Raw genomic sequence first — 24,389 nt, 5'->3', positions numbered from 1 at the left:
AGATAATATATGCCTGCCAGACAAATGCCCAGAATGTGCCAATTATAGAAATCCTTTGATAAGTGGAAAAGAAAGTTTACAGATGTTTCTGGGGCTTTTCTTTGTTTTACATAAAGTCTCCATTAGGCAAAGAAAGGAACAAACACATACACACATTACACACAAGTTGCAGATTCACAAAAGAAAGCAAACTAAGATCAAAAGCCAGATTTATAAAAATAACTCAATCAGCTTAGCTTCTGGACTTGAATGGGATGGCTCTGATGACTATAACGTGGTAGAGAGCAGCGAGTGCAGCACCAATGAATGGTCCAACCCAAAAGACCCACTGAGAGAAGAAGATAACAAATAGATCAGTAAACGATAATTGAGGTCTTGACTATAAATTCTAAATTTGGTGAGAAGTGAAAAAAACTAACATGGTCGTCCCAAGCGTTGTCCTTGTTGAAGATGATTGCAGCTCCAAGACTTCTTGCTGGGTTGATTCCAGTTCCAGTGATGGGGATGGTTGCCAAGTGAACCAAGAACACAGCGAATCCGATGGGGAGGGGCGCAAGAATCTGTCAAAATTTCAAAACCAGTTAGGCGTTGTTATCCGATGTTACAAAACCAAAATCCATCCTTTTCCTGATTGTGTGTTTTAACACTTACGGGAACATGAGAGTCACGAGCGTTTCTCTTGGCATCAGTGGCAGAGAAGACGGTGTAAACAAGGACAAAGGTTCCGATAATTTCAGCACCAAGACCACTTCCTTTGGTGTAGCCATGAGCTATGGTGTTGGCTCCACCTCCCAAAGCCTGGTATTGCTTTGGCTGGAAACCCTTGACCACACCAGCTCCACAGATAGCTCCTAAGCACTGCATCACTATGTAGTACACAGCTCGTGTAAGCGAAAGCTTCCTGGCCAAGAACAAACCGAAGGTAACAGCTGGGTTGATGTGTCCACCTGAGATTTTGTGTACAACATCCACAAATTAGACTGGAACATCTGCAAATCGAATGATTCAAAACTGAACCTAACATCAAATCTTCTTTTAAATCAGACCTACTCTATATGTTCCCTAAACTTGCTATGAGTGAATTCAGACAACTTACAATTTGAATTTCGCAACCTAAACCAACAGGATCTATCTAGATAACGAAGGATCTGAAGAAATCGGGGAATGAAATCGATAGATCGAGTAGGTGGTTAGACTTACCGGAGATACCGGCGGTGCAGTAGACGAGAGCGAAGATCATACCACCGAAAGCCCAAGCGATTCCCTGGATCCCGACGGAAGCACACATGCTCGGTGACCTCTTGACACCCATAACAGTCAAGACAGTGATGTAGAGGAACAAAAACGTAGCGATAAACTCAGCGATTCCAGCTCTCCAGAAGGACCACGAAGCTATCTCGCCTGGCTCGAACAACGGCGCAGGTGGTGGCTCCTTGTAGTCCTTGTCACTCTGAGCCGATGTTCCGATCGGTTGCCTCTCCGGGAACTTGTTAGCTCCGACTCTAACATCTTCTTCTTTACCTTCCATCTCTCTTGACCTTCTCTCTTCTTATTTTTTTTTCCTTTTTAGGTTTTGGGGTTTCTCTGTGAGTGGGTTATACTATGTTGCAGAGAAGCTTTGAGAGAGTGGTGCTTTTTATAGTGACGAACGAAAGCTCAATGTTGGAAGATAATGCAAACAAATGGAAATAACATTACATTAAAAAACACTACGATGATTAATTAGCTAATTTAATTACATTACATGATACTAGTATATATATAATTAACGTTATCATCTAATGCTGCTGCTGCTCCTACTACTGATAATGCTTGTTATTTGATTAATGATAATTAAAGTTTGTGGACAGAGTTTCAAAATCCGCTTTGCAGCTATTTTTATGTACTCTAATCAATTGTCGTATTCTAATCCAATAAAAGAAATACTATATGCTATGTGGAATTTTTATCCATGTATGTTTCATGAATGTTCTTTTTAAATAATGTAGATTTTGACAGGAAAGAAAATACTGAAAACCTTAGGCTTCGAATGGAGAAAGCGTATCAAACAGTGCAGATCAAACGGTTCAAGCAGATCAAGCGGTTCAAGCAGATCAAGCAGAACAAAAGCAGATCAAGCAGATTTGGCGGTACAAGTGCAGATCAAGTGGTTTGACCGCTACAAAGTATAAATTAAATGGTGAAAACCAATCAAATAGGTGTAGATTTTTTTTGTCAACAATAACTATAGAAAAATAGGTGTAGATTAAAAATATTGATTTTATTGAATTTTTTAATAGTGATGAGAAATTACTTTATTTTGAATTTTATATTGTAATTTTGTAAACATTTAATGTTATTAATTTAAGAGAATTTTTGAGATGGGTTAAACTAAAACTAATATTTACAACATATAATATAATAACATTATGTTACAACACACGTGGTGTATAATAATCATGAAAATAAAATTAATAAGTACAATATTTGTGATGCATTAAATTAGTAAACTATGATAAATAAATAAAAAAATCTTTAAAGAAATATTTATAAGAAAACTTAGAATAGTGGAGCAAAAAATATAGTTAAACTAACAATTGTAAGAAAACTTTGAATTATTTATTATGAAAACTTTGTGATTTAAACAGTATATATTAATTTTATGAATTTAAGTTGTTTTATTTGAATTTTTAACAAATAATTTTTAGAGTGGTATATTAAATATATATATATTTATGTGTTTATTATTACAGTATTATTTATTTAATAAAATATTAAATAAAAAGGCAGTTCAGACATGATACGCATCAAAAATGAAGTGTTAGCAGATCATTACTTTTCCTTTGTAATTATGATATGCAGGCAGATCATATTTAATTTTTATTTATTTTTAAAAAATATTCGTTTAAATATAAAATAGTGGTAAATGGTGTAAAAAAAGCAGTTCACCCGTTATGCGTACCATCTGCTTTTAATCTGCTACGCCATTCGAAGCCTTAATATTAAAAATGGAGTTGAAATATATGTGGTCGAGATGAACCGCCGGTTTATTTGGACCGTTGTCAGGATAAGCACATGGAAGGACTCACCACCCGTACCTGAAAGACATAATAGGGGTTAGGGACACCTCATTCAACAAATAATCTTTTAACATTTTCTTACTTTACTTTAATAACATTACTAATTTTAGTTGAGTGATTATTTTAATTTCTCCAACAATTAGAGTACTTTATAGCATAAACCTTTTCTTACATTAATTCTCCAACCATTTTAGTAATGAGTGATAATAACCAGTAAAACGAAACATATATATTAACATTAGACTTGATATCCTTTTATAAATAATAAAAAAAGAAATGTGTTATGTTATTTTTTGTTATTATTATCATCATTATCCATGAGTCTATTGTTTTATTGAAAAAAACTTAATCATCTACATATCAATCAATCATGACATCCGAATTTTGTTTGTCTATAATGCTTACTTTATTGTACCAACTACACCAAGTATATAGTATATAGATCAATAATAATTGCTTATATGAAAAAAATATCAAACTTTATAAACCATATCATATTCATGCATGCAAATATAAGAAACAGTTTTTTCAACATTGAATATGTAAAAAAAAAAAAAACATGGAGAATGGTGGGATTTAAATGAGGAGATTAAAGAAGAAGAAGATTGGGTAGTGAAATATTCGGCTGCAATCCACTATTTGACAAAAAGGAAAGACAACGTTTAAGCCAAAAGAAATAAAAGGACCGAACACAAATTATGGTTGCTTCGTTGTCTTTTTGGGTGTGACACTATGTCCTACCCACGTGCTGTTTTCTTCTAGTCCCATTAACCAGAGTTTTGAGTTTGAGTTTCGTTATTTACTCTTCCTTGCCTTTTTTCGTAATACCTTCCAAAACTTACACACTCACTATATGACCATGTACCATATCCAATCCCTGTAATTTTAACGGTGCACATATTGCAAAGTTTTGCTTTCCCCTCTTTTGGTATCCCGAACCCTCAAATAAATAATGACGTTAAACTCGAAATGCTTGGCAAAGATACCATGACATAAACAAAACAATAAATAAATTTTTAAAAAAACTTGAAATATTAGTTAAACCATGTGTAGATGAAAATACACCAGGCAAAACGGCACAATATATATTTTGTGTTTGAATGAGTTTTGATTAGTAAACCTGTCGAGTCGAATTCTTTTGCGAAATCTTTTGAGGATCACACAATTCTGCAAAAGATTCATACATAACACATATACAAACGTAACCATTTTGAGAAGAAGAAAAATATAATCGTCTTACCAATCTCATTCAACCTACAGAGTGTATCTAATTTCAACTATTGGGTTATGGGTACGTATTCCATTGTAGTACTAGTACCAATCAAAATCAGGATTGTTATTCTGGCAAATTCTTTGATTATAATTTATTTGGTTTTAAAGCCATGGCTTTAGACTTTTTTACAAAGAAAAAAAGGTCTTAATTTGTTTGGACTTTTGGTATAGGAGAATAAAATATTCCATGATGCCAAAGCCGTCCAATCCATGGATAAGAGAACACGTGGCACAAACTTACGTAAACAAAAACCGACCAAGCCACCCAAACACTTGTCACCTTCAGCCAAATCATTTTCCTTTTTTTTTTTTTTTCTCTGTTGCGGATGCAATAATTGTGTTATGCCCACTCCCAATATTCCCGTTGCGCTTATAGTCCCCACCTCCACCTCTCTTGGATTTATTATTTTTTTTAAAAAATTCTCTTCTTCTCTTTTTCTTTTTTTCTTTTTCTGACAACAAAGAGTCTTCTTAACACAACCACAAGTACAAAAACCAAATCTAAACCCCAAACATTTTTACAACACAATCAAACAATACTAGTAGTACATATCACTACTTACAAAATTTTGTCTTATTTTTAGCAATTAACACCATGGATAAAGAGTATGTGACATCAAATTTGAGCGGTTTTATTTTTTTGGATATACCCAAGACATATATTGTTAACAACAAAAAAAAAGCTATTCACCTTCACGTAGGATGTGTGAGCTGATGTGATCTGAGAGTTCCTACAGTCTAAATTCAAATTCAATAAAACCGACCAGAAGTTTCGGGAAACTAAATTCCTTGGAATTATATAATGTATTCATCGAAAAAAAGATTCGAGCCTTAGTCCATCTATCGCCTGTTTGAAAAAAGCCCATATTTCTTATTGGGCTTATAATTTAGTCCACTAGCGCCTCCGGCTTTTTACAAATTCTCTAATAAAATATCTCCAACGATTCAAACCACTCTCGTTACTACAGCACCGACTCGAGCCACTAAGAGCATGATTAATGGAAGGCTGTTAGCTTTTGTTCTTAGGTATATTTTAGGATTAAAATTTTAAAGTTAAGAGTTAAGTGATTGTTTTTTGGTTTTTAGTTTTTTGTCTCTATATTGGTAGACTCTTAACTTGGTTCTTAGGGGAAAAAATATTAAAAAGAAAAATTATTAAATTTAAATAATTGGAAATGTTTTATTTTATATAACATAATAATTATTGCAAATTATTTTTTTAAAACATACATAAGATACAATATATAACATAAATAACATAAAGCACAATAATTTTAGTGCTGATTTCTTGAAAATTTTGTCCATATATGTTCGACCAAATCTTTCTTCAATTGTTGATGCATAGCTCGATCACGAAGGCGAGTTCTAGTGGCCATCATATCGACAAGATTTGAAGGCATTTCTGTAGAATATGAGTAATCCACCCGTGAACTTCCAGCAGATTCCGCTTGTTGGAATTCGGTTACATTAAACTGAGTATACCCATCTCGTTCATCTTCTACTATCATATTGTGAAGTATTATACATGCTCGCATAATATTTCCTATTTTTACCTTATCCCAAGTGAGAGCTGGATTTTTTATGATGGCAAATCGAGCTTGTAAAACTCCAAAAGCACGTTCTACATCTTTACGACAACCTTCTTGCTTGTTTGCAAATAAAGATGCTTTCTGAGATTGTGGAAGTTTAATCGACTGGATAAATGTAGCCCATTTAGGATAAATGCCATCAGTGAGATAGTAACCCAAATGATACTCATTCCCGTTCACTATATAATTCACTTCTGGTGCTCGTCCTTCTAAGATGTCATCAAAAACTGGAGAGCGATCAAGAATATTTATATCATTTAAAGTACCTGGTGGTCCAAAAAACGCGTGCCATATCCAAAGATCTTGGGAAGCTACAGCCTCTAAAACGATCGTTGGTTTTCCAGAGGCACGTGTATATTGTCCTTTCCAAGCGGTGGGACAATTCTTCCACTCCCAATGCATACAATCGATGCTTCCTATCATCCCGGGAAATCCTCGAATATCTCCAATAATGAGGAGCCGTTGAAGATCTTCTGCGGTGGGTCTTCGTAGGTACTCATCTCCAAAGCAAAAAATAATTCCGTCAACAAAATGTTCCATGCACTTCATCGAAGTGGTTGCACCAATCCGGAGGTATTCGTCTACCGCATCAGCCGCACAACCATATGCAAGCATACGAATTGCTGCTGTACACTTTTGTAGTGCAGAGAACCCGTTCCTTCCGGTAGCATCTCTTCTTTGTTGAAAGAACGAAATTTCTCCGGAGAGTCGATCAACAATACGCATGAATAAGGGCTTGTTCATTCTAAAACGGCGTCGGAATTGATAAAGAGAGAAAGTTGGATTTTCTGAGAAATAATCATCCCATAACTGGATGTGCCCTTGTTCACGACGTCTTTCAATAAATACCCTTTTTTTCCTCGGTTTTGTGGCTTCTTGACGATCACCGTATGAATACAAATAATTATCCATTTCTTGCTGGAAAATATTATCAAATTCTTCGTCCAGTGCTTCATCGAGATTATCATTGGAAGATGAAGCCATTTTCCTTTTAGAATTTTGGTTTTAAGTAGAAATTTTTTTGATTTTTTAAGTAAAAAAAAAAGAACAAGAGTTTGAACTTGATAAGATAAGTAAAAAGAAAAGAAGAAGAGCTTGAAAAAAAGAACGAGAACAAGAGATTTGATTTGATTAGAGAACAAGAAAAGAAGAACAAGAATCAAAACAAGAGATTTGATATGATTAGAGAACAAGAACCAAACAAGAGATTTGATTTGATTTGAGAACAAGAGGATTTTATTTGAGAACAATAAAAGAAGAAAGGCTTGGTTATGAAGTTGAAAGAACAATAACTCTCCTTTGTTTATATATTTGAAACATAAATTGTAAATGCAAAACAGAAAGTGAATGAAAAAAATGAACTAAAGAGCATGATTATATTTATAGACGACGATTCAACAATAATACATTATGAATGAAAACGAAAGTTTGTAACAACATGTGGTCTTTAATCTTCAATCTTTTGTGCATGTCCCTGTGTATGTGTGGTCTCAATATGTTTGTTTTCTTGTACAAGTGGTCTTCAAACATGTGGTCTCAATATGTTTGTTTTCTTTATCTTCCATTCCGTGAACCTACAGCAGTTTCAGAAAAGAGTAAGTAACACACAACAAACACAAACAGACAACACACATGACTTAGACAGAACTGAATCCGTGAACCTACATTGCATATACAATGAGAATGAGAAAGTTTCAGGACACAACACACACATGACTTCAAGACATGAGAAACTAAACACAAGACACACATGAATCCGGTAGCATCTTTTGTGTCACAAACTTGAACTTCAGGAAGTAGATGCAACAAAAGAAAGACAAAGAGATACATTCCCATAATACAAACTTACTACTGGAAGCAGATGCAACAAAAGAAAGACAAAGAGATACATTCCCATAATACAAACTTACTACTGGAAGCAGATACCAAAGAGACACAGAGACATAATACAAGCAAGACATTCAAGGGAAACACTCTCTAATTAGCTTAATCTTTAGCTCTTCCTCTATTTCAGTTAGAGGAGTAGATTTTAATATAAGACTATCCAGCAATTTCCTATTGCTTAGCTTCTCTTTCATTGCATGCTCTTCTTGCTTCAGTGTAAAATCATTTTGCTTTATCTCCCAAATAGTGTGGATCCTTCCCAGAGATTGACCTTCTTCTACAACATTGGCAGCCATTTTCCCTTTGCCTTTGGCAGCAGCCTTGGCAGCCTTCACACCAACTGGCCGGACTTGAGATGAATCAGCCTCTTCACACGCTTCAGACTGTTCAGAAGATTGTATAGAACCAGAAGAAAGCTTTCTTCTTTTACTCTTGCCAGAATCTTTATCAGCCTGTAATGCACACCACTTTTGGTCACGCCTTAACTCTCTCCATGCATGCTCTAGCATGAACTTCTTCTTGTAATCAGACTCATAAATCTGATGAGCTAGCTTCAACAAATCATCATCATTCTGACCACTTGTGGCTTTTCTTGTTGCAGCTTCAAAGGATCCCACAAACTTGCATACCATCTCGTTAATCTTTGCCCACCTCTGTTTGAAATGACTTGGCAGCCTTAGTTTCAGGTTAGAAACATTGGGACTAGCTGCAAAATAGGATGCTATGCGCTTCCAGAAAGCTTCTCCTCTTTGCTCATTACCCACCACTGCATCTTTACTTGTGTTTAACCAAGCAGAGATGAGTACCACATCTTCTGCAGAGGTCCATTTGTTCCTCTTTCTCGGTATGGGTGTAGCAGGACTGTCTTGAGCTTCAGTACTGAAGACAGGAACTTCAGATTCACCAGTTGGTGAATCTGTCTCAAAGCCAGTTGGATGGAGGATTGGAGTTTCTTGCTGACTTGTTAACAAGTCCATGAAGCCAGCAGTTGGAGTAAAAGGATTCATCTAGAGAGAGATTTGCTGAGTGTTTTACTTAGAGAATAAAAGAGGTTTAGTTTATGTTTTGTGTAGTAAGGAGCGGCTAAAGAAGGGTTGTGTTTTATTATTTGAAAGTTGTGTTAGGTCAAGTGTTAGTTGTGTAGTTAGCATTAAATGGAAGCAAATGAAAACTTCGGCTAAGTAAAAGAAATATCTAATCATCATTTACTATCCACTCAAAAAACAGAGGACTTGCAACTTGCATTTGAAGGACAAAGAAAACACTTAAAGAAGAGACAGTGTGGATACTATCCACCTACATGCATTTAAGGAACAAGTGTGGATACTAAACTAAGCACAGAACAATACCAATCACATAACAATACTAATCACATAACTGTAGTAATCAGACAACAATACTACTAATTTGTGATGGAAAGAGATGAAACAGAGCACAATGTATTAGCACAGATCCGGATTGTTGCTTCTCCTCTGCATATATAGAGGTTTCCAATTTGTGATGTATCTCCATTTTGTGCCTCGCATTCAAACAGAACACCATGTGTTAGCACTTTGAAAAACAATTATAAGACAAAGAGACAACCAGACAAACAATGACTCAAACTGTAAGAACAAAAGAGCACATCTTCAGATCAAAAGAAACCTTACATTCTTTTGCTAATAATCACTACTAAACAAACAAACATGAGGAAACAGTAGATGATGGATAAATACATAACAACATTTTACTCCCAAAGATAATCCTAATCTCTAAAGTGTATACTATAATAATAAAAACAGAGACATAAAAGAAGTTCTTCTTCAACTGCACAAGTATCCTGTAACGTCCAGAGATCTTTACCTTCTCAAGAGCAGCCTTTCAATCTTTATTATCTATACATGGAGAACCATGATCTGGCTTAACTATTTCCTCATGCACGAATCATGATCTGTAGAAAATAACACCAAAGTTTAATCCATTTGAGTCAGCCATTAATCATCGTCAGCAGATATAGACTTCTTAATATAACCAAGGACAAAGCTCTTCTCATTTACCAATGGACATAGCTACGGACATAGAAACACAAAACTAATCACAATACTACTAAACGAAGGAAGTAATATGGACCCAGCATGAGTAAATCGGATCAAATACATGCCTAAATCTACAGAGAAAAAAATCATTAACCATAATTTTACACAAACAAAAAAATCCTAATTTCCCAATTCATTGAACCCTAATTTCCTTACAATCAAAAAACATAAAATCGAACAAGCAGAAGGAGATTCAATCAGTTATGTACCTATATGAGAAAGATTAACTCCGATTTGAGCTAAAATCGGAGACCTTCCGTTGATGTTATCGCTTCCTTTTCGCTCCTCATCGCCGATTTCACCTCCTCCTCGTCGCCGTGGACATCCGCGTCGACGGAGGTGAGATTGGTCGGGCTCGTCGGCTGGAAAACGGATAAAAAGGTGGATCGGAGGATGTTTTCTATTCATCTTCTTCATCACCATAGAGAGCTATCGGGTGAAAGAGAGAGATAGACGAGAAAAGAGTGAACCATCGATGTGTTTTTTGCCCATTCTTTTTTCTTCTTCGACCTGTCACAGCTTGACACGTGGCGCCTCTTAAGGCTTAATTTTTCTCTTAAGTAAGGTACGTTCCTTAGCATATTACTTGATTTATCATTTAAATTTTATCTTAATAATACCTAAGATTCATCTAAGCTACCACCGTTAATCATGGTCTAACCAACCCTAGTTTCCTTTTCTACGTAACGTTGCCGTATTGTTTTTTACCACTTGAACAAGCCAACAAGGTTATGACACCTGGACTTGATCAGTCCTCTCATTTTCTTATTTTCCTCCTCCTTCTCATGTGAACATTTTAGTCCGCTTTCTCTCTCTTATCCGCTCCACATCGCTTGGCCGCCGCCGTCCGCCGTCGCTTTCCACCGCCAGATTCAAATCCCTTCGCCGCAAGTCGACCTTCATTACCCAATTTCTGTTTGAAGGTACGACGCGCTTAAATTTGACTCCCATTGGTTAAAGAGCTTCTTGGTGATTCATTGCGTGCTTGTATCTATATTTCTTTGCTTACTTGTTTCATTTTGTGTATTGGATCATTCTAATATTTTCTATATTCCTCTCCAAAACGTATACGGCGGCTGTTTTTGTTTTAGCTTTTGCTGCTTTCATTGGATCAAATTTAGATACCTCTTGTTTCGTTTTTTCCTGATTTGCGTTTCTTATTTGTGCTTAATTTTTCACTTTGTAGATTGAAATGGATATCATAGGTTCAAATTTGTCTTGTTTGTTCGTCAGATACCGTTAAAGAGATTGTTTTTTTTGTTGCCAAAAAGAGATATGGAGAGTGTGCTTATTGCTTAGCTTATTGGTTTCTCGGGGACCAGCTTCTTTGTTACAAGATTCAGCAGAGCCAGAGGGTAGGCTTTCTGAGTGAGTTAGATTTTTTTTGGTGAAGAATGAGCCATTTCATTGGTTCATTATCTTTTGTTGGAGTGGTTAATCTCCATTATATTTACTTTCCCTTCTTTTGCTAGTTTGGTACATGGAGTTGCTGGATTTTTCTTAAGATCACCATCTCACCTCAATGCTTATAGACCTGGAAAATTTTCTACTTTATCTGAGAAGCCATTTTTGGCCCTGAAAAGCTTCAGGATTTAAGGAAAACGGAAACTTTGTATAGTAGGGTGTAACTCACTTATTGGAGCAGAAGGTGTAATAATATTTATAGCAGAAGACTGGGCCTTCAGATCTATCATCAATGTCAGAATTTGATTTGGCCGTCATGAAACCAGAGGTAAAATTTCATTCCTTTCCCTTCTACTAGACTATCTTAGTCTGCTACTTCACCTCTGATGGACATTGCTTAAGGTTGTATGAATTAGAGGTTATTAGATATCATGACATTCTCTGTATTCACTAAGGCACCTTTTGATACATGGATTTTTATAGTTTAGTGTTTGATTCATGATAAACTTTATTCTCATTATCTGTATTTACATAAGCTAGTTGGTAATTTGTCTATTGTTGTATGAATTTTTATATGAATGACTAAGTTTCTTTCGCGGTGTCATGGATTCAGACGATGAAGTCCTACATATGGCTTCAAACTGCTGATGGTTCAATCCAGCAAGTGGAACAAGAGGTTGCAATGTTCTGTCCCATGATATGTCAAGAGGTAATACAGAAGGGTGTTGGATCTTCTAAGAATCATGCAATATCGCTTCCACAGCGAGTTAACCCAGCTATGTTCAGCTTGATTCTTGATTATTGCAGATTTCATCAACTGCCTGGACGTTCAAATAAGGTTTGTATGACACCTTTAACTTTTGGAATAAATATTTCTATGTCCATAGCCCCATCTGGTCTTTTTTCAATACATTTATTTTCCCCTCTCTAGGAACTGAAGACATATGATGAAAGATTTATCCGAATGGACACAAAGAGGCTCTGTGAGTTGACCTCAGCCGCGGACAGTTTGCAGCTGAAGCCTTTGGTTGATCTTACTAGTCGCGCACTTGCACGAATCATTGAAGGAAAAACCCCCGAGGAGATAAGAGAAATATTTCATTTGCCTGATGACCTTACCGAGGTATGTGCTGTTCAATTTCATGTCTTCGTAAGATGTGTTTTCTCCATCTGCTTAGTTTTTTGACTGCTCTTTGATAATTTATCCAGGAGGAGAAATTAGAGCCTCTGAAGAACACAATGGATGATCCACGGATTCGACTACTGAATAGATTATATGCTAAGAAAAGAAAGGAGCTGAAAGAGAGAGAGAGATTGAAGGTCTATTTAGCAGTTTCTGTTTCACTTGCTTAGATATTATAATTTGTAGCTCTATGAATAAAAATTGAGGCTTATTCGGTCTGATAGATAGAACTGTTTCACGAGCTTATGAAGTTGGGGTTTTCCATGTCGTAGGATGTTGAGGTTGAAGAACATGTAGACGAACGTTCTGTGGATGACCTGTTATCATTTATTAACGGCAGAGGTACTTTCCTTTGACCTTACTCTGGTTTTCTAAATTCACAATATCCTTTCATTTGTTCTGTTTCTTCTTTGGCTGCTCTGATTTTTCTCCATTTAACACTGTAGTACTGTACCACCACATTATAGTGTTCATCTTTGGAATCTTTTTGTGTTGATTCAGTGATGTATATTTTTAGTGATTGACTATATTTTACTCTTGCCCAATGCCTGAGATAAAATACTCATTATCTAGTGCAGCTGTTGTATGTTTGGGCTAGATATCTGCCATTTAAATATTGTTTTCATGAATAAATCCTGATCCATTTTTGATTGAGATATTTGGTGTGTGAATTTATGTTGGTCTTGCCTCTTAGTTTTCTACTTTCTCTATTCTACTTCCTTTTGAAGGCCTCATTGGAAGTAAGGAAAATTCTGTTTCACAGATCCCAAAGTAGTAAAGATGTCAAAGGGAAAAAAGAAGAAGAAGAAAAAGAAGGATCTGAAGATTGTTTCTTCAAATGACATTCATGAAAAGGTTCAGACTAATTTCTCTGTGTTTGTTTTCTGGTTGGTTTTTATTTACAAAGTCAATGAACGTGTTCCATTTGCTTAGGAATCACATGACCTTCATTCCAAACAACAATGTGTTGAAGAGACCGGGTCAAGCGTACCCAACTTACCAAGTGCAGAAGATGACAATTCTATGCCAAAGGCCGGGTCTGAAGATGAAGATATAGACGATGAAATCGATCCAGCCATGAGGGAAATGCTTGATAGGTAAGACCCTTGTTAAATCAAAACCAGGATATTTCTTGTATAATGAATGTTATACATCGTTCTCTAAGTCATGAATAAAGATGACGAGTAGCTCCCTCAAAATCGTGCATGTGGGAAATGAAATAGACTTGTTCTCATGAGTGGTGTACTAATGTTACTACAGAGAGGTAGAAGATTTTGCTCAAAGACTGAACTCCAATTGGGTTCGGTCGCTAGGACAAGAAAGAAGGCCTGTACACTTCTCCATAAATGGCAACGGGACTACAAGACGGCGTACAGGTATGGTATCTATTTGGTGTCATCATCTTATACATTTTTTAGACATTCTCTAGATGACTGATGGGGTTATAATGGTTTGAAATTGAAGGTCCATCTCCGTGAGACAATTGAAGTTGAAAATAGAACAGTTTTGGTTAAGTATGTGAGCAAATAGAGAGAAAGAGAAGGGTTCACCAGTCACCACCGGCGTTTGATACGTGTTATCGTGTAACAGTTTTGATTTTGATTGTTTTAACTTTCTAGTGATCCGTCTTTTTCTTTGTAAAACCACAGTTAAAATGTTTTTTAGTTGTTAGAATCTATCTAGTTGTACGTTACTTTTTTTGTTGCGAGTGTAATAAATTGTTTTTAAGTTCCATAAACTATGTGATAAGACCTAAGAGGATAAAAGAAAAACATAACAACACTCGCCTTGATCAGGATCAATTCCTTTGTTTTTAGCATCACACAATACACAAAGACGCAAATGGTTTTTTTGTTACATATTTTTTTAATAGACACAACTATTTCAGTTCATTGTTTTGGATTGGGAGCTTCTGCCATAGCTTGGTGGAGTTGATCAGGAGGTTCATCATTCCACTGCACTGATGAAACAAGCACAATAGGAAAACTCCATCAACCAGATGAAATGCAAATATAGAGTCTGCATGGCCTTTGTATTTTCTAGTCAAAATCACAACACATACCGGAAAAACGTGAGAAGATGAGTCATTCTGTTCCTCTTGAGCTAAGCTTAGTGATGTTCCAGGCTGTGATAATGTATTAGCAGACTGACAAGAGCTGGTATCCAAGGAGGATCCCCTCTCGTTTTCTCCATTCAAACTTACTACCTCTTGAAGTGGATCAGTGCTTGTTTGTGGCAAAACAAGCCGCTGAAACTCAGACAAGAGCGCCGAGAGAGCTCGAACTTCATCCATTCTAGCTTCCCTACATTGATCAGGGAAAATCAGCATCCAGAAATTCTGCATCTCTCTGTGAAAGAGGAAATGTTCTTGATCAAAACCTTGTATGGATAAGGTTTCCTTTGCAAGTGAACTGTATTTGACAAGTAGCAGGCGCTTGTTGGCAGACGAAGTTTGCTTTCTTGGACTTGAGATCTTCCATTTTCCTGAACAAAAAATTTAACTAGACGGGATTAACGAGCAAGCAGGAGATCCAAAAGATGGTCATGTCTAATCTCAGTGAGCCAATGAGAGATACATGGAATAGTGTTTATCTGCAGCTGCTCCCATAACAAACTTCCTGATCCTATGCTGGTGTATCATTTCCAAGATCCCTTTCTCGATTGAGTCCATTTCAAAACACAGTTTCTCTGCATGTACCTACAGAAACCAACCTCCTTTAGAAATGAGGAAAACATTAATGTGATCTGTGACCACATACACAATACTTACCCCTTTCTTCAGGCAAATACTAAGGTACTCTTGTAGAATCTTGTCTGTTTTCAGCGTTTCTTTGCCTCTATATGCTCTCACTAACTCCTCATCTGCCGTAGAAGCTTCGAATTTGGTACCCACTTTGCATCAAAAGTTAGAAGCAGTCAGTACTTATATAGATCCTGCGTGATCATTTCTAACCAGAGACTCTCAGAAAGCCAAAAGAGGATATACAACACTTACAGACAGGAATAGTTGGAGATGGCTGGTGAATATGGAGGATGCAGATTTTGTTTCCCTCGGAGTTTTGTAAAGCCCATAGGAGATTTGATGTGTTCTTCCATACGTTTCTCCCAACTGCGACATAGATTTTCTCTTCAAGTATCCGTGAACTGACTGTTTCCTCCATATCCTGAGAAGAACGAATTTTCTCGGGAAGATGGAGAGACAAGATTTCGGAAGAGATAAGTTTCTTGTATAAGCATTTGCTTGTTTTGTTAAAAACAACAAGACATCCAATGGCTGCATTCTGGTATCTCTGTTCCTTCGAATATTCCATCAATCTATACATATATATATGTATTGAAAAAGACATGATCGATGGTGTTGGTTTTCCAAAAGATTATGAGAAAAAACAAAGTAAAGTCATAATAAATCATGAGAAACAATGTTAGAAAATGCAATATAGAAGTGGTGTTATTCGACATGGTATCTTTTCATATTTTATTTAGTTTATTAGCTGTTTTCAACGTAATATTTACAGTACATGGTCAGATTGTATTACTTTAGAAAACAAATAATGAAGAAAGAAAAGGTCTTTCAAATTACATGAGTTTTATATACATTACAAGTAGACGAGTTCAATGAAGCAAATACTGAAGAATAAAAATTTTTTTTCTTAATCACTTTCGGGAAGAGGATGATGCGTGAAGCCATTCCTGGATAGCAGATCGAAGAGCAAGATTTGGAACTAAGTTTGTATGCAGAAGCTTCTTGTTCGTCATTGGTGAAGTCTCATGTCCACTCTCAAGCCATGTTCTTATGGCTTCTGCTTCATATGTAAATCCATCTGCTGCCAGTTGTGGATCATCCATCACTTCCTGCAACATATTATAAACAAGGAAAACAAAGGTTTCAATTTTTTATAAATTGATTTCATACAATCTTCGGGTCCTCTCTAGATTGACTTTGGTTTTACCAGTGAAATGGGACAGATGAAGTACTGAGGAGCTTCACGGTGCTCATCAGATTGAGAGACCTTCTCATGGATTCTCTTCAGCTCCTGTGCTTCTATAATTGCTATGTCACGTCCTTTTATCAATTCATCACGTTCTTCCTTGGCTTTTCTCAACACTTTCGTTGCCAAGTTATACCTGTCTTGCAGCTTTTGTACCAACATATAGGACTCGGTTATCCGGTTCTCAGATACATACCTCATCTTCCCGAGTGTTTCTCTCGCTTTCTTCAGCTCCATCTCTGCTTCTCTCCTACGTTTCAGCTCCTCTTGATAGGCACTTTCCCATTCTTTAGCCTATATATAATGTATTTGGTCAGAATACTTTGTAATCATCAGAGGCAAAGTTAACCTTCCCAATGGCAATAGTATTTGTAGTAGCTAGTTTGAGATTCCCAAGAATATGTTACCCTTTTGACTGCTTCATTTTTCTCTTTTTCAGCTTCCTGATGCTTCAAAGCCTCCAAGCTTGCTTCCTTGTTCGATTTCTCAGCTTCAAAGACAGCTAACTGATACACATTTCCATTTCCTCTAGATATCGTAAATTGGCCCGGAGGTCTAACAGATCCTCGTGAATGGACTGAACCTTGATTGGAACTTGTAGATGCATACTCTAGAGCGGTATTACCCGTGATAGCTTCCCTGCATTATACCATTACAAGATATATTAGTCTTGTGACAACTGATTGTTCTCACAATCTCATTGTCTGTTAAAACTCACAAGAGTCAGACAAAACACAAAGATTCATCCAAGGATTCGTCTGAAATAGTATTTTTTGTCGTACAAAGGTTACAGGGGATCGGGATAGACCTCGTATATACCAGGTATCCTTTGCAAGTAAACCATATACAACATGTAGAAGGAGCTTCTTGACGAATGTAAATGGCTTTCATGGACAACAGATCCGCCATCCTCCTGCAAATTAAGATTAATGATGAACCCTTAAGTGAGATAATAAGAGCCATCCATGAGAAGATGAAAATCCAATACTAGTAAGTGTGTTTTTACATTGAATAGTGTCCGTCTGATGCAGCTCCCATGACAAGCTTCTTGACATTGCGCTCTGAGATCAATTGGATGATCCCCTTTTCTACCGAGTCATTTTCAATGAGTATCTTCTCTCCACGGACCTACAATATCAAAATCGGCTCTCTTTATCTCTTGTATCATCAAAACAAATGAATAAAATATTATTATTAGCAATAGAAGTAGCCACAACATACATGCAGTCGCCTGCATAATTGAAGGTACTTGTCGAGGATCTTTTGTGTCTTTTCCTTGTCTTGTCTGTAGAGCGGCTGGTGAACGTGGACGATACAGAACTCCTTACCTCCAGTGTTCTGTATCGCCCAAACAAGAGTGGACTTGTTCCCCAAGTCCCTCCCCACTGCAACATATATCTTCTCATCCATTAGCAGCAGCTGCGAAACTGGTTTGCTCATCATCTCTATCTATCTCACTTGCTTGGTCCGGATTCAGCGATTAACGCTGCATTGAAGCCTCATGAAGCCAGCACTTTTCCCCTTTGCTTGGATCGAAACTCCTTTTTCCAAGACACTCCATATATATAAGACACTCAAAACATACCTCTAATTCACTCAAGAGAACAAACAAGAACAAACATGAATTTTCGCAATACAAGAAAAGAGACGATAGATCTGACAGAGGAAGCAATCAACAAACAAGAACATTTTATGCACTTGTAACATGCATACGAAGTCAACCACGGTACCAATGACGAAACGTAGCCTTAACGCAGAAGTTGTATTATGTATTAAAATAACGAAGGCTTTTTAACTTTCAACGACAATATCTATGTACGAAGAGGAATGTCGACATATTGACGCAGATACACGAATTCCACAAAGACTTTTGAGAAAATCCTGAAGAATAGTCTCAGCACTTTCCAGATTGGTGTCTTTCAGTGCTGCGTTAGGTTGCTTACCTCAGTAGAACTCTTGAGTTTCCTTTTTATAGTTATGCCACTAGCCGCCAAAACAACCTGACATCACTGTTAATTAAGTAAGATTAATCATAAGAATTTAACGTAATAATATTCATTATATTAGGCAATCAAAAGTAACTTCTTCTAGGAGGAAAACAAGTCTTACACGATAGTCTTGACTTAATAATTTAAGACTCATCCCAATCAAATGTCTAGCAAAGTAAAGGCATCTCATTTTGAAGCAGTTCTTCTCACACAAAAGGAATAAACATATAACCTTTTTTTTAACATTAAATTCAAAAAAAAAAAAAACATATAACCTTTTTCATACCGAACATATATATAAACATACAAATCTCACCAGCCTCTTCTTTTTTCATATATGACAAATATGGAGGACTTACACTATTCTTGACAAAGTAAACAAATATGGAGAGATCGTATTATGTATACGTATAAGGAAGACTGGAGAAAAAAAAACTAATCTTACTCACTCACTCTCTGTTGTCTCCCGCAGAAAAAGGCAAAAACTTTTTTTTTTCATAAGAGACTACTACCGGCGGGAACAGGAGTTGAGCGTTTGAACGATTTTATTTTCACCAATGATGTTGAAGCCACTCCTGAATCGCAGAACGAAGAGCATGGTTAGCGATTAGGCTGGTGTGAGAAAGCTTTACATTGGTCATTGGTGAAGTATCATGTTCACTGTCCAGCCACGCTCTTATAGCCTCTGCTTCGTATGTGAAACCATCTGCAGCCACATGTGGATCCTGCATGACTTCCTGAAATTTTTTTAAAACCAGAGCACAAATGAGTTTAATACCATTAAACAGTAACACAATGGTTTGAGACCTCCAACAAGCAAATTTCAATGCCTTTATGATCTAAGTCTTCTGAAATTTATAATAAAATTGGAAATCAATACTTGACTATACATATTGGTTACCTGGAAAATGGGGCAAATGAAGTATGGAGGGGCTATGCGGTGCTCATTACGGCCGAGATGGAAAGATGAAGATCCTCCACTAGAAGCCCTCATAGGTTCAAGTACCCTCCACACTTCAGTTCCAAGATCCGGACGATTCTCGCTGACAGTCTCGCAACATCTTAATGCCAAGCGAGCAAGCTGCTCCGCCTGAACAAAAGGCCAGTCACCAGCTAAAGGGTCCAAAAGGTCGTTCAATGTTCCATTATCGAGGGCATACTTCACTTCGTTTGATATCCGTGTGGCAGGTCTCCCAGTCAACAAGCGCAGTAAGATAATCCCAAACGAGTAAACATCTGACTTTGGAGTTAGCTCTCCACTACTGGAAGCTTCTGGATCCAAATAAGCAACTGTGCCTGTGACATCAGTTCTCACGCTTTTGCTTCCATTAGGATGAAGTAGTGAGCAAGTCCCAAAGTCACTTAACTTGCTAACGAGATTGGAATCGAGAAGGATATTTGCTGGTTTCAAATCACCATGTACTAAGCTATGCGCTTTATTGGAATGAAGAAAGACAAGTGCTGCACATATCTCAGTGGCAATGCGTACACGATTTTGCCACGACAAGGGTGGAGAGTTGTCTTTGCAATTTATCCTGTCTTCAAGGCTTCCATCAGGAAGATACTCATAGACAAGACTCCACCCCTCTGGACATGCTCCAATTAGTGTGATGATATTTGGATGCCTCATTTTACTTAACACATCAACCTGCAATGCAGCAAGAATAAGTCAAAGCTCCTCCACAGCAAATACTATATAATTTAAAACTTCAGAGGGCTGCTTCAAAGTCCCCTTCTTAGTAGAGGCAGCAGTTTGTGCACAACAATTTAATTTGAACAAATCTTAGCTTCATTAATAATCTGTCAAGAAATTACCTCCTGTTGATATTCTACAGGGCCTTGCGAACTGTTAGGATTCAACATTTTAATAGCCACCTGTGTATGACGCAGAATACCAATGTAGATGCTCCCATATCCACCTTCCCCAATCTTCAGAGTCGAATCAAAGTGATTAGTTGCTTCCTCAATCTCGGAAAATGAGAAATCCGTGAAGTACTGAGGTAACTGTAGAGTTGAGGTTTCTGCGCGACTCCTTAACTCCTCAGCTTCTCTGAGTGCTCTATCACGTTCTGTCTGCAACTCCTCTCGTTCATCCTTTAACTTTTGCAATAACTTCACAGCTATATCAAGCTTCTGGTGTAGCTTTTCCATTGTACCATCAGACTCTGCTATTTGGCTCTCAAGCATTGCTTTCTGATCCATTGCACTTTGAAGTTCTTCCATGATTACCTCTTGCTCTTTTTTTATTGTTACAAATCTCTCTTTTTCTTTCGCTACTGCTATCTCCGTATCTTTCCTTCGCTTCAACTCCTCAGAATAGGCACTTTCTGATTGTTTAGCCTATAGTAAGTAGCAACAATATCAGAATACTATTATATTGTAGCTGTTATTTCTGTAACTAAAAGCACCACCATTAAGCCTAGGTAATCTCTTCAAGTGATACGGTAGCAAACATGAAGGTCCAGTTAACATATATCTCCAGCTAAATATCTAGCAATCAATTTTTTACAAGTTCAGTGCCTGCTAAGTTATTTTTGCAAGGAAACCCACCCTTCTGATTGCATCAAGTGCGTTTTTTTCGGCTTTTTGACGCCTAAGAGTCTCTGCAAAAGCTTCTTGTTTAGAACTGTGAGCCTCTGACGTAGCTTTTCGGATTTTATTGTTAAATGAATCATCCACCCCATCCTGCAATGATGGAAAAAATTCCTGGACAGCTGAGAATGCAAGGTATACAAAATCAATATGCATTGTTTTTTCCATTAGGGACTACATGGCATACCGGAAAATTGGAGGGAGATGAATGGCCAGAATTCTCGTCAACTGTACTCATAACTGTTGCACTTCCCGTTACTTCACTGGCATCGGAGACTCTCTCCTCATCATCAGTATTTGAAGACCCATTCGACACCCTCCCGCTGTGTTCAGTTGAACTTCCATTGCTTACTAATTGTCGAACTGAATCGGTGCTCTGTACTCGAGATATATGCTGATGTTCAGACTCTGGTGTAGAGAAAGTTTGTAGTAGATCACTTGCACTTATGGAAGGACGCGGAGATGCATATTCTGATTCAGAGTCATCCAAAGTAGCTTCCCTGTAATGATAGCACAACAAAGATTACTAATAAGCAGCCACAGATGCGCCATGTTCAATGCCAATGCAGCTCTTGATAAGCTTAAAGACTACTACAGTACTAACTATACATTGCTGACTCGTACAAGTAATTTTGAAATCTAAGGATATGAGAAAAAGAATTGGCCAAACCTTGTATGTATCAAGTATCCTTTGCAAGTAAACCATATTTGACAAAGAGTAGGTGCTTCTCGGCGTACGAAGATGGCTTTCCTGGACTTAAGATCTGTCATTCTCCTGTAAGTCAAATGAAAGAGCAGGCCGAAATTTAAGATATTTAAGAGAGAGACAGCAGACAGATATACAAGAGTTGATTCAATATGCATAAGTAGAGAGTAATAAAAAACACGCATTTAGAATCCTATGAGGATACCTTGAATAGTGTCTATCTGCTGCAGCTCCCATGACAAGCTTCCTGATTCCCAGCTCAGAGATCAGTTGCACAATTCCATTCTCGATAGATTCCATTTCAATAAACATCTTTTCTGCCCTGACCTACAATCATAATCGTAGTGCTAGCCAATGAAGTAAAAGAACAAGATCAAAACCAAAAAAGAAAAAGAAAAAAGCAACAAATGAAAGGCATACCCCTCTCTGTTGGCATATACGAAGGTACTCGTCTAGAATCATATGTACTTTCTCCCTTTCCTTTTCTCTAAAAACCCTGACTTCTTCATCCTTCACAGAGCCAACTGGGAATTTTGCGCCCACTGGGATGGATCAATGAGGGAAAAAAACAATAAGAAGAAGATCAACGACCAGAAACTAGAAAGGTGTACAACGTTTCACATATGTACTCAGCTAAAACCAGACTTAAAAATAAGGCTCTAAGTTATCGGACACAAACAAGGTATAAGGTACTTACTAACTGGAATCATCTGGGAGGGCTGATGAACATGAATAAGGCAAATCTTCTTCCCACCAGTGTTTTGCAAAGCCCAAATGAGTGTAGACTTGCTCTTGGCCACGTGTTTATCCACCGCAACGAAGATTTTCTCCTCGATCAGCCGCGAAACCGGTTCGTCCATAATCCCGCTCCTACTGGACCTTGATCCTGGGCTACCGATTCCGTGAAATCTCATGGATCCAGCTCTTTCACCCATTGCTGGAATTGGAGTCACCAAAGCCATTGCAAAACCTCTCTCCAATGCCAAATCTGACAGACCAGGTCGTTTGACTCCTAAATTCCACACAACAACGAAACCGATATTAAGAATCTCAACTCCGGAAACACCAATCAACAAGCATCGAGTAAAGATAGAAGTTTTGATATCCAAAAGGGAAAAGTTCATACCAGTCTGAAATTTTCGAAGCACACAGACACACTCGAATCGTAGTGAAACCCTAAAGTCTACGGATAAGGAAGACGAAGAAGAAAGAGTTCGATATGATATCAATTTCGAAAGGTATTGACCAAAATATACAGGAAAACGACTCTTGGTCAGAACAACCAAAAAACACACACACACATAAAAGACAAGAGAACTGAGATTTTCTCGGGAAATTTACGGAGAAGAGAGGAAGAAGAAAAAGATTGAGAACAAAGCGTCTCTGAAAGTATAACTATTATTCGATTTTGCTTTACCAAAACGAAGCTTCTTGGGGATTTGTGTGCTCTTTGATGCTTAAATTGTGACGTGGTCCGGAGAGCGAGAACATGAGCGTTTTAAGAAGAGAAGAGGTTTATTTATCTGCTGTGCGCTACTACTTATATATTTGTATGCTCCACCTTTACCGATTTATGACACGTGTCACATATGATGTGATTGGTACAACAACTCGTAGACTGACGAGATCCACGCTGTCTTTTTCCTTTTTTTTTTTTTGCCGAAAATAAGATTTTCATTTGATTACCAAAAAAATCCGATATTCAAGACTCCAAAAGTTTTGCAAGACATAAAATACCAAAGCCGTTAGGATGATGACTTTAAATTGTAACCATCTTAAAGTTTTTGGAAAACCATTCTCAAATTTAACGCATCACGAATCTAAAATTCTAATCAAATGTGTGAGGGACAAGTGCACCATGCATAGATGATGTGAATATAATAAGAACATCACTATATATCTTAACATTAAAACCAAAACCAGATACATATAGAAAAATCACACGTGGTTTTTCTGAAAACTCGACACAACTTTTACCATCGTATGTTTTGGATGTTAGGGTGTCCGAATTCGAAAAATTAAAATAATTTCTAATAATAAATACCACTCCAATTATACGTTAAATACTAGTTTAGCTACTTGGTTGATATATTCTTTTTATCTTCATAATTTTGTACATTTCTTTTTAGAAATATAGAGGAGAAAAATATCATCTAAAACAACTAATAATATAGATGAAAAGCATATAGATAAATAAAAAAATATAGATGAAAAGCATCTAAAACAACTATCCAAGTTTTTTTCTGTCCCGAATAAATCAAGAACAACATATAAACAAATAAAAAATCAAGAACAACACTAGTTGAATTGTTAATGTGGCGTGTGTGGTTGTACCATGTTATATAATGTAAAATAATAGGCATATTCCCCGAAATGCTTATTCCCTTGTCATTTTCATTTTAATTATAAAAATGTATATATATATATATATATATATATATCCCTGGGGGTCGATATAGAATTTTATATCTTATTGAATATTACGTTAATGTGTAATTGACAGGTGAATTAAAAAAAATGAAAGAAAAGGTTGTCTCATGATATGAAGACAGGCGAAGCACATCCACAATTTCCACTAGTTTAGTAATAATGTATAACTAATTAACCAAGTTTTTATTGAATTGTTCTAGTATTAATAATTATCGTTA

The 24,389-nt window shown here is 36.8% G+C and overlaps 7 protein-coding genes across 17 annotated transcripts; 1 reads left to right on the top strand and 6 right to left on the bottom strand.

Annotated features, from left to right (window-relative positions):
- Positions 1-34: 34 nt before the first annotated feature.
- On the bottom strand, positions 35-1,620 carry LOC17887650 (aquaporin PIP1-2). Its single transcript, XM_006294674.2, has 4 exons — positions 1,201-1,620; positions 652-947; positions 420-560; positions 35-328 (listed from the first exon to the last, which is right to left on the bottom strand). Exons 1-4 carry the CDS (start codon positions 1,526-1,528, stop codon positions 233-235), a joined length of 861 nt encoding a protein of 286 aa, XP_006294736.1. The 5' UTR covers positions 1,529-1,620; the 3' UTR covers positions 35-232.
- Positions 1,621-5,571: 3,951 nt separating this feature from the next.
- Positions 5,572-6,972, bottom strand: LOC111831032 (putative nuclease HARBI1). Its single transcript, XM_023784534.1, has one exon. It carries the CDS (start codon positions 6,902-6,904, stop codon positions 5,606-5,608), a length of 1,299 nt encoding a protein of 432 aa, XP_023640302.1. The 5' UTR covers positions 6,905-6,972; the 3' UTR covers positions 5,572-5,605.
- Positions 6,973-7,881: 909 nt separating this feature from the next.
- Positions 7,882-8,811, bottom strand: LOC111831118 (glutathione S-transferase T3-like). The gene has a single exon (XM_023784670.1). The coding sequence runs from the start codon at positions 8,809-8,811 to the stop codon at positions 7,882-7,884; it is 930 nt and encodes a 309-aa protein (XP_023640438.1).
- A 1,750-nt stretch (positions 8,812-10,561) lies between these two features.
- On the top strand, positions 10,562-14,204 carry LOC17889968 (SKP1-like protein 20). Of its 10 annotated transcripts, XM_023784208.1 has the most exons (11): positions 10,562-10,802; positions 11,151-11,234; positions 11,352-11,611; positions 11,897-12,121; positions 12,215-12,406; positions 12,493-12,603; positions 12,739-12,808; positions 13,230-13,321; positions 13,400-13,563; positions 13,727-13,842; positions 13,931-14,204. In XM_023784208.1, the coding sequence occupies exons 3-11, from the start codon at positions 11,576-11,578 to the stop codon at positions 13,942-13,944; spliced, it is 1,020 nt and encodes a 339-aa protein (XP_023639976.1). In that variant the 5' UTR covers positions 10,562-10,802; positions 11,151-11,234; positions 11,352-11,575; the 3' UTR covers positions 13,945-14,204. The 10 variants fall into 10 exon arrangements, with proteins under 10 accessions (XP_023639976.1, XP_023639979.1, XP_023639978.1 ...); XM_023784211.1 differs by lacking the exon at positions 11,151-11,234 and having other exon boundaries at positions 11,501-11,611; XM_023784210.1 differs by lacking the exon at positions 11,151-11,234 and having other exon boundaries at positions 11,498-11,611.
- Positions 14,205-14,235: 31 nt separating this feature from the next.
- LOC17890093 (U-box domain-containing protein 33) lies at positions 14,236-15,687 on the bottom strand. 2 transcript variants are annotated; one of them, XM_006294596.2, is made up of 6 exons: positions 15,462-15,687; positions 15,237-15,358; positions 15,043-15,164; positions 14,846-14,950; positions 14,529-14,769; positions 14,236-14,426 (listed from the first exon to the last, which is right to left on the bottom strand). In XM_006294596.2, exons 1-6 carry the CDS (start codon positions 15,625-15,627, stop codon positions 14,346-14,348), a joined length of 837 nt encoding a protein of 278 aa, XP_006294658.2. In that variant the 5' UTR covers positions 15,628-15,687; the 3' UTR covers positions 14,236-14,345. The 2 variants fall into 2 exon arrangements, with proteins under 2 accessions (XP_006294658.2, XP_023639981.1); XM_023784213.1 differs by having other exon boundaries at positions 14,236-14,421.
- A 287-nt stretch (positions 15,688-15,974) lies between these two features.
- LOC17890450 (U-box domain-containing protein 37) lies at positions 15,975-18,465 on the bottom strand. The gene is made up of 6 exons (XM_006294277.2): positions 17,677-18,465; positions 17,462-17,583; positions 17,264-17,368; positions 16,863-17,094; positions 16,417-16,749; positions 15,975-16,318 (listed from the first exon to the last, which is right to left on the bottom strand). The coding sequence occupies exons 1-6, from the start codon at positions 17,896-17,898 to the stop codon at positions 16,121-16,123; spliced, it is 1,212 nt and encodes a 403-aa protein (XP_006294339.1). The 5' UTR covers positions 17,899-18,465; the 3' UTR covers positions 15,975-16,120.
- A 276-nt stretch (positions 18,466-18,741) lies between these two features.
- On the bottom strand, positions 18,742-23,207 carry LOC17888132 (U-box domain-containing protein 33). Its single transcript, XM_006293614.2, has 10 exons — positions 22,868-23,207; positions 22,439-22,753; positions 22,162-22,283; positions 21,947-22,068; positions 21,706-21,810; positions 21,223-21,535; positions 20,994-21,128; positions 20,259-20,783; positions 19,345-20,091; positions 18,742-19,180 (listed from the first exon to the last, which is right to left on the bottom strand). The coding sequence occupies exons 2-10, from the start codon at positions 22,701-22,703 to the stop codon at positions 18,995-18,997; spliced, it is 2,520 nt and encodes an 839-aa protein (XP_006293676.1). The 5' UTR covers positions 22,704-22,753; positions 22,868-23,207; the 3' UTR covers positions 18,742-18,994.
- Positions 23,208-24,389: the final 1,182 nt, after the last annotated feature.

The sequence above is a fragment of the Capsella rubella genome, unplaced genomic scaffold (assembly GCF_000375325.1).
Source record: "Capsella rubella cultivar Monte Gargano unplaced genomic scaffold, Caprub1_0 scaffold_4, whole genome shotgun sequence".
Classification (NCBI taxonomy): domain Eukaryota; kingdom Viridiplantae; phylum Streptophyta; class Magnoliopsida; order Brassicales; family Brassicaceae; genus Capsella; species Capsella rubella.
The sequence above is the reverse complement of the archived record's forward strand: the minus strand, read 5'-3'. Positions and strand labels throughout refer to the sequence as shown.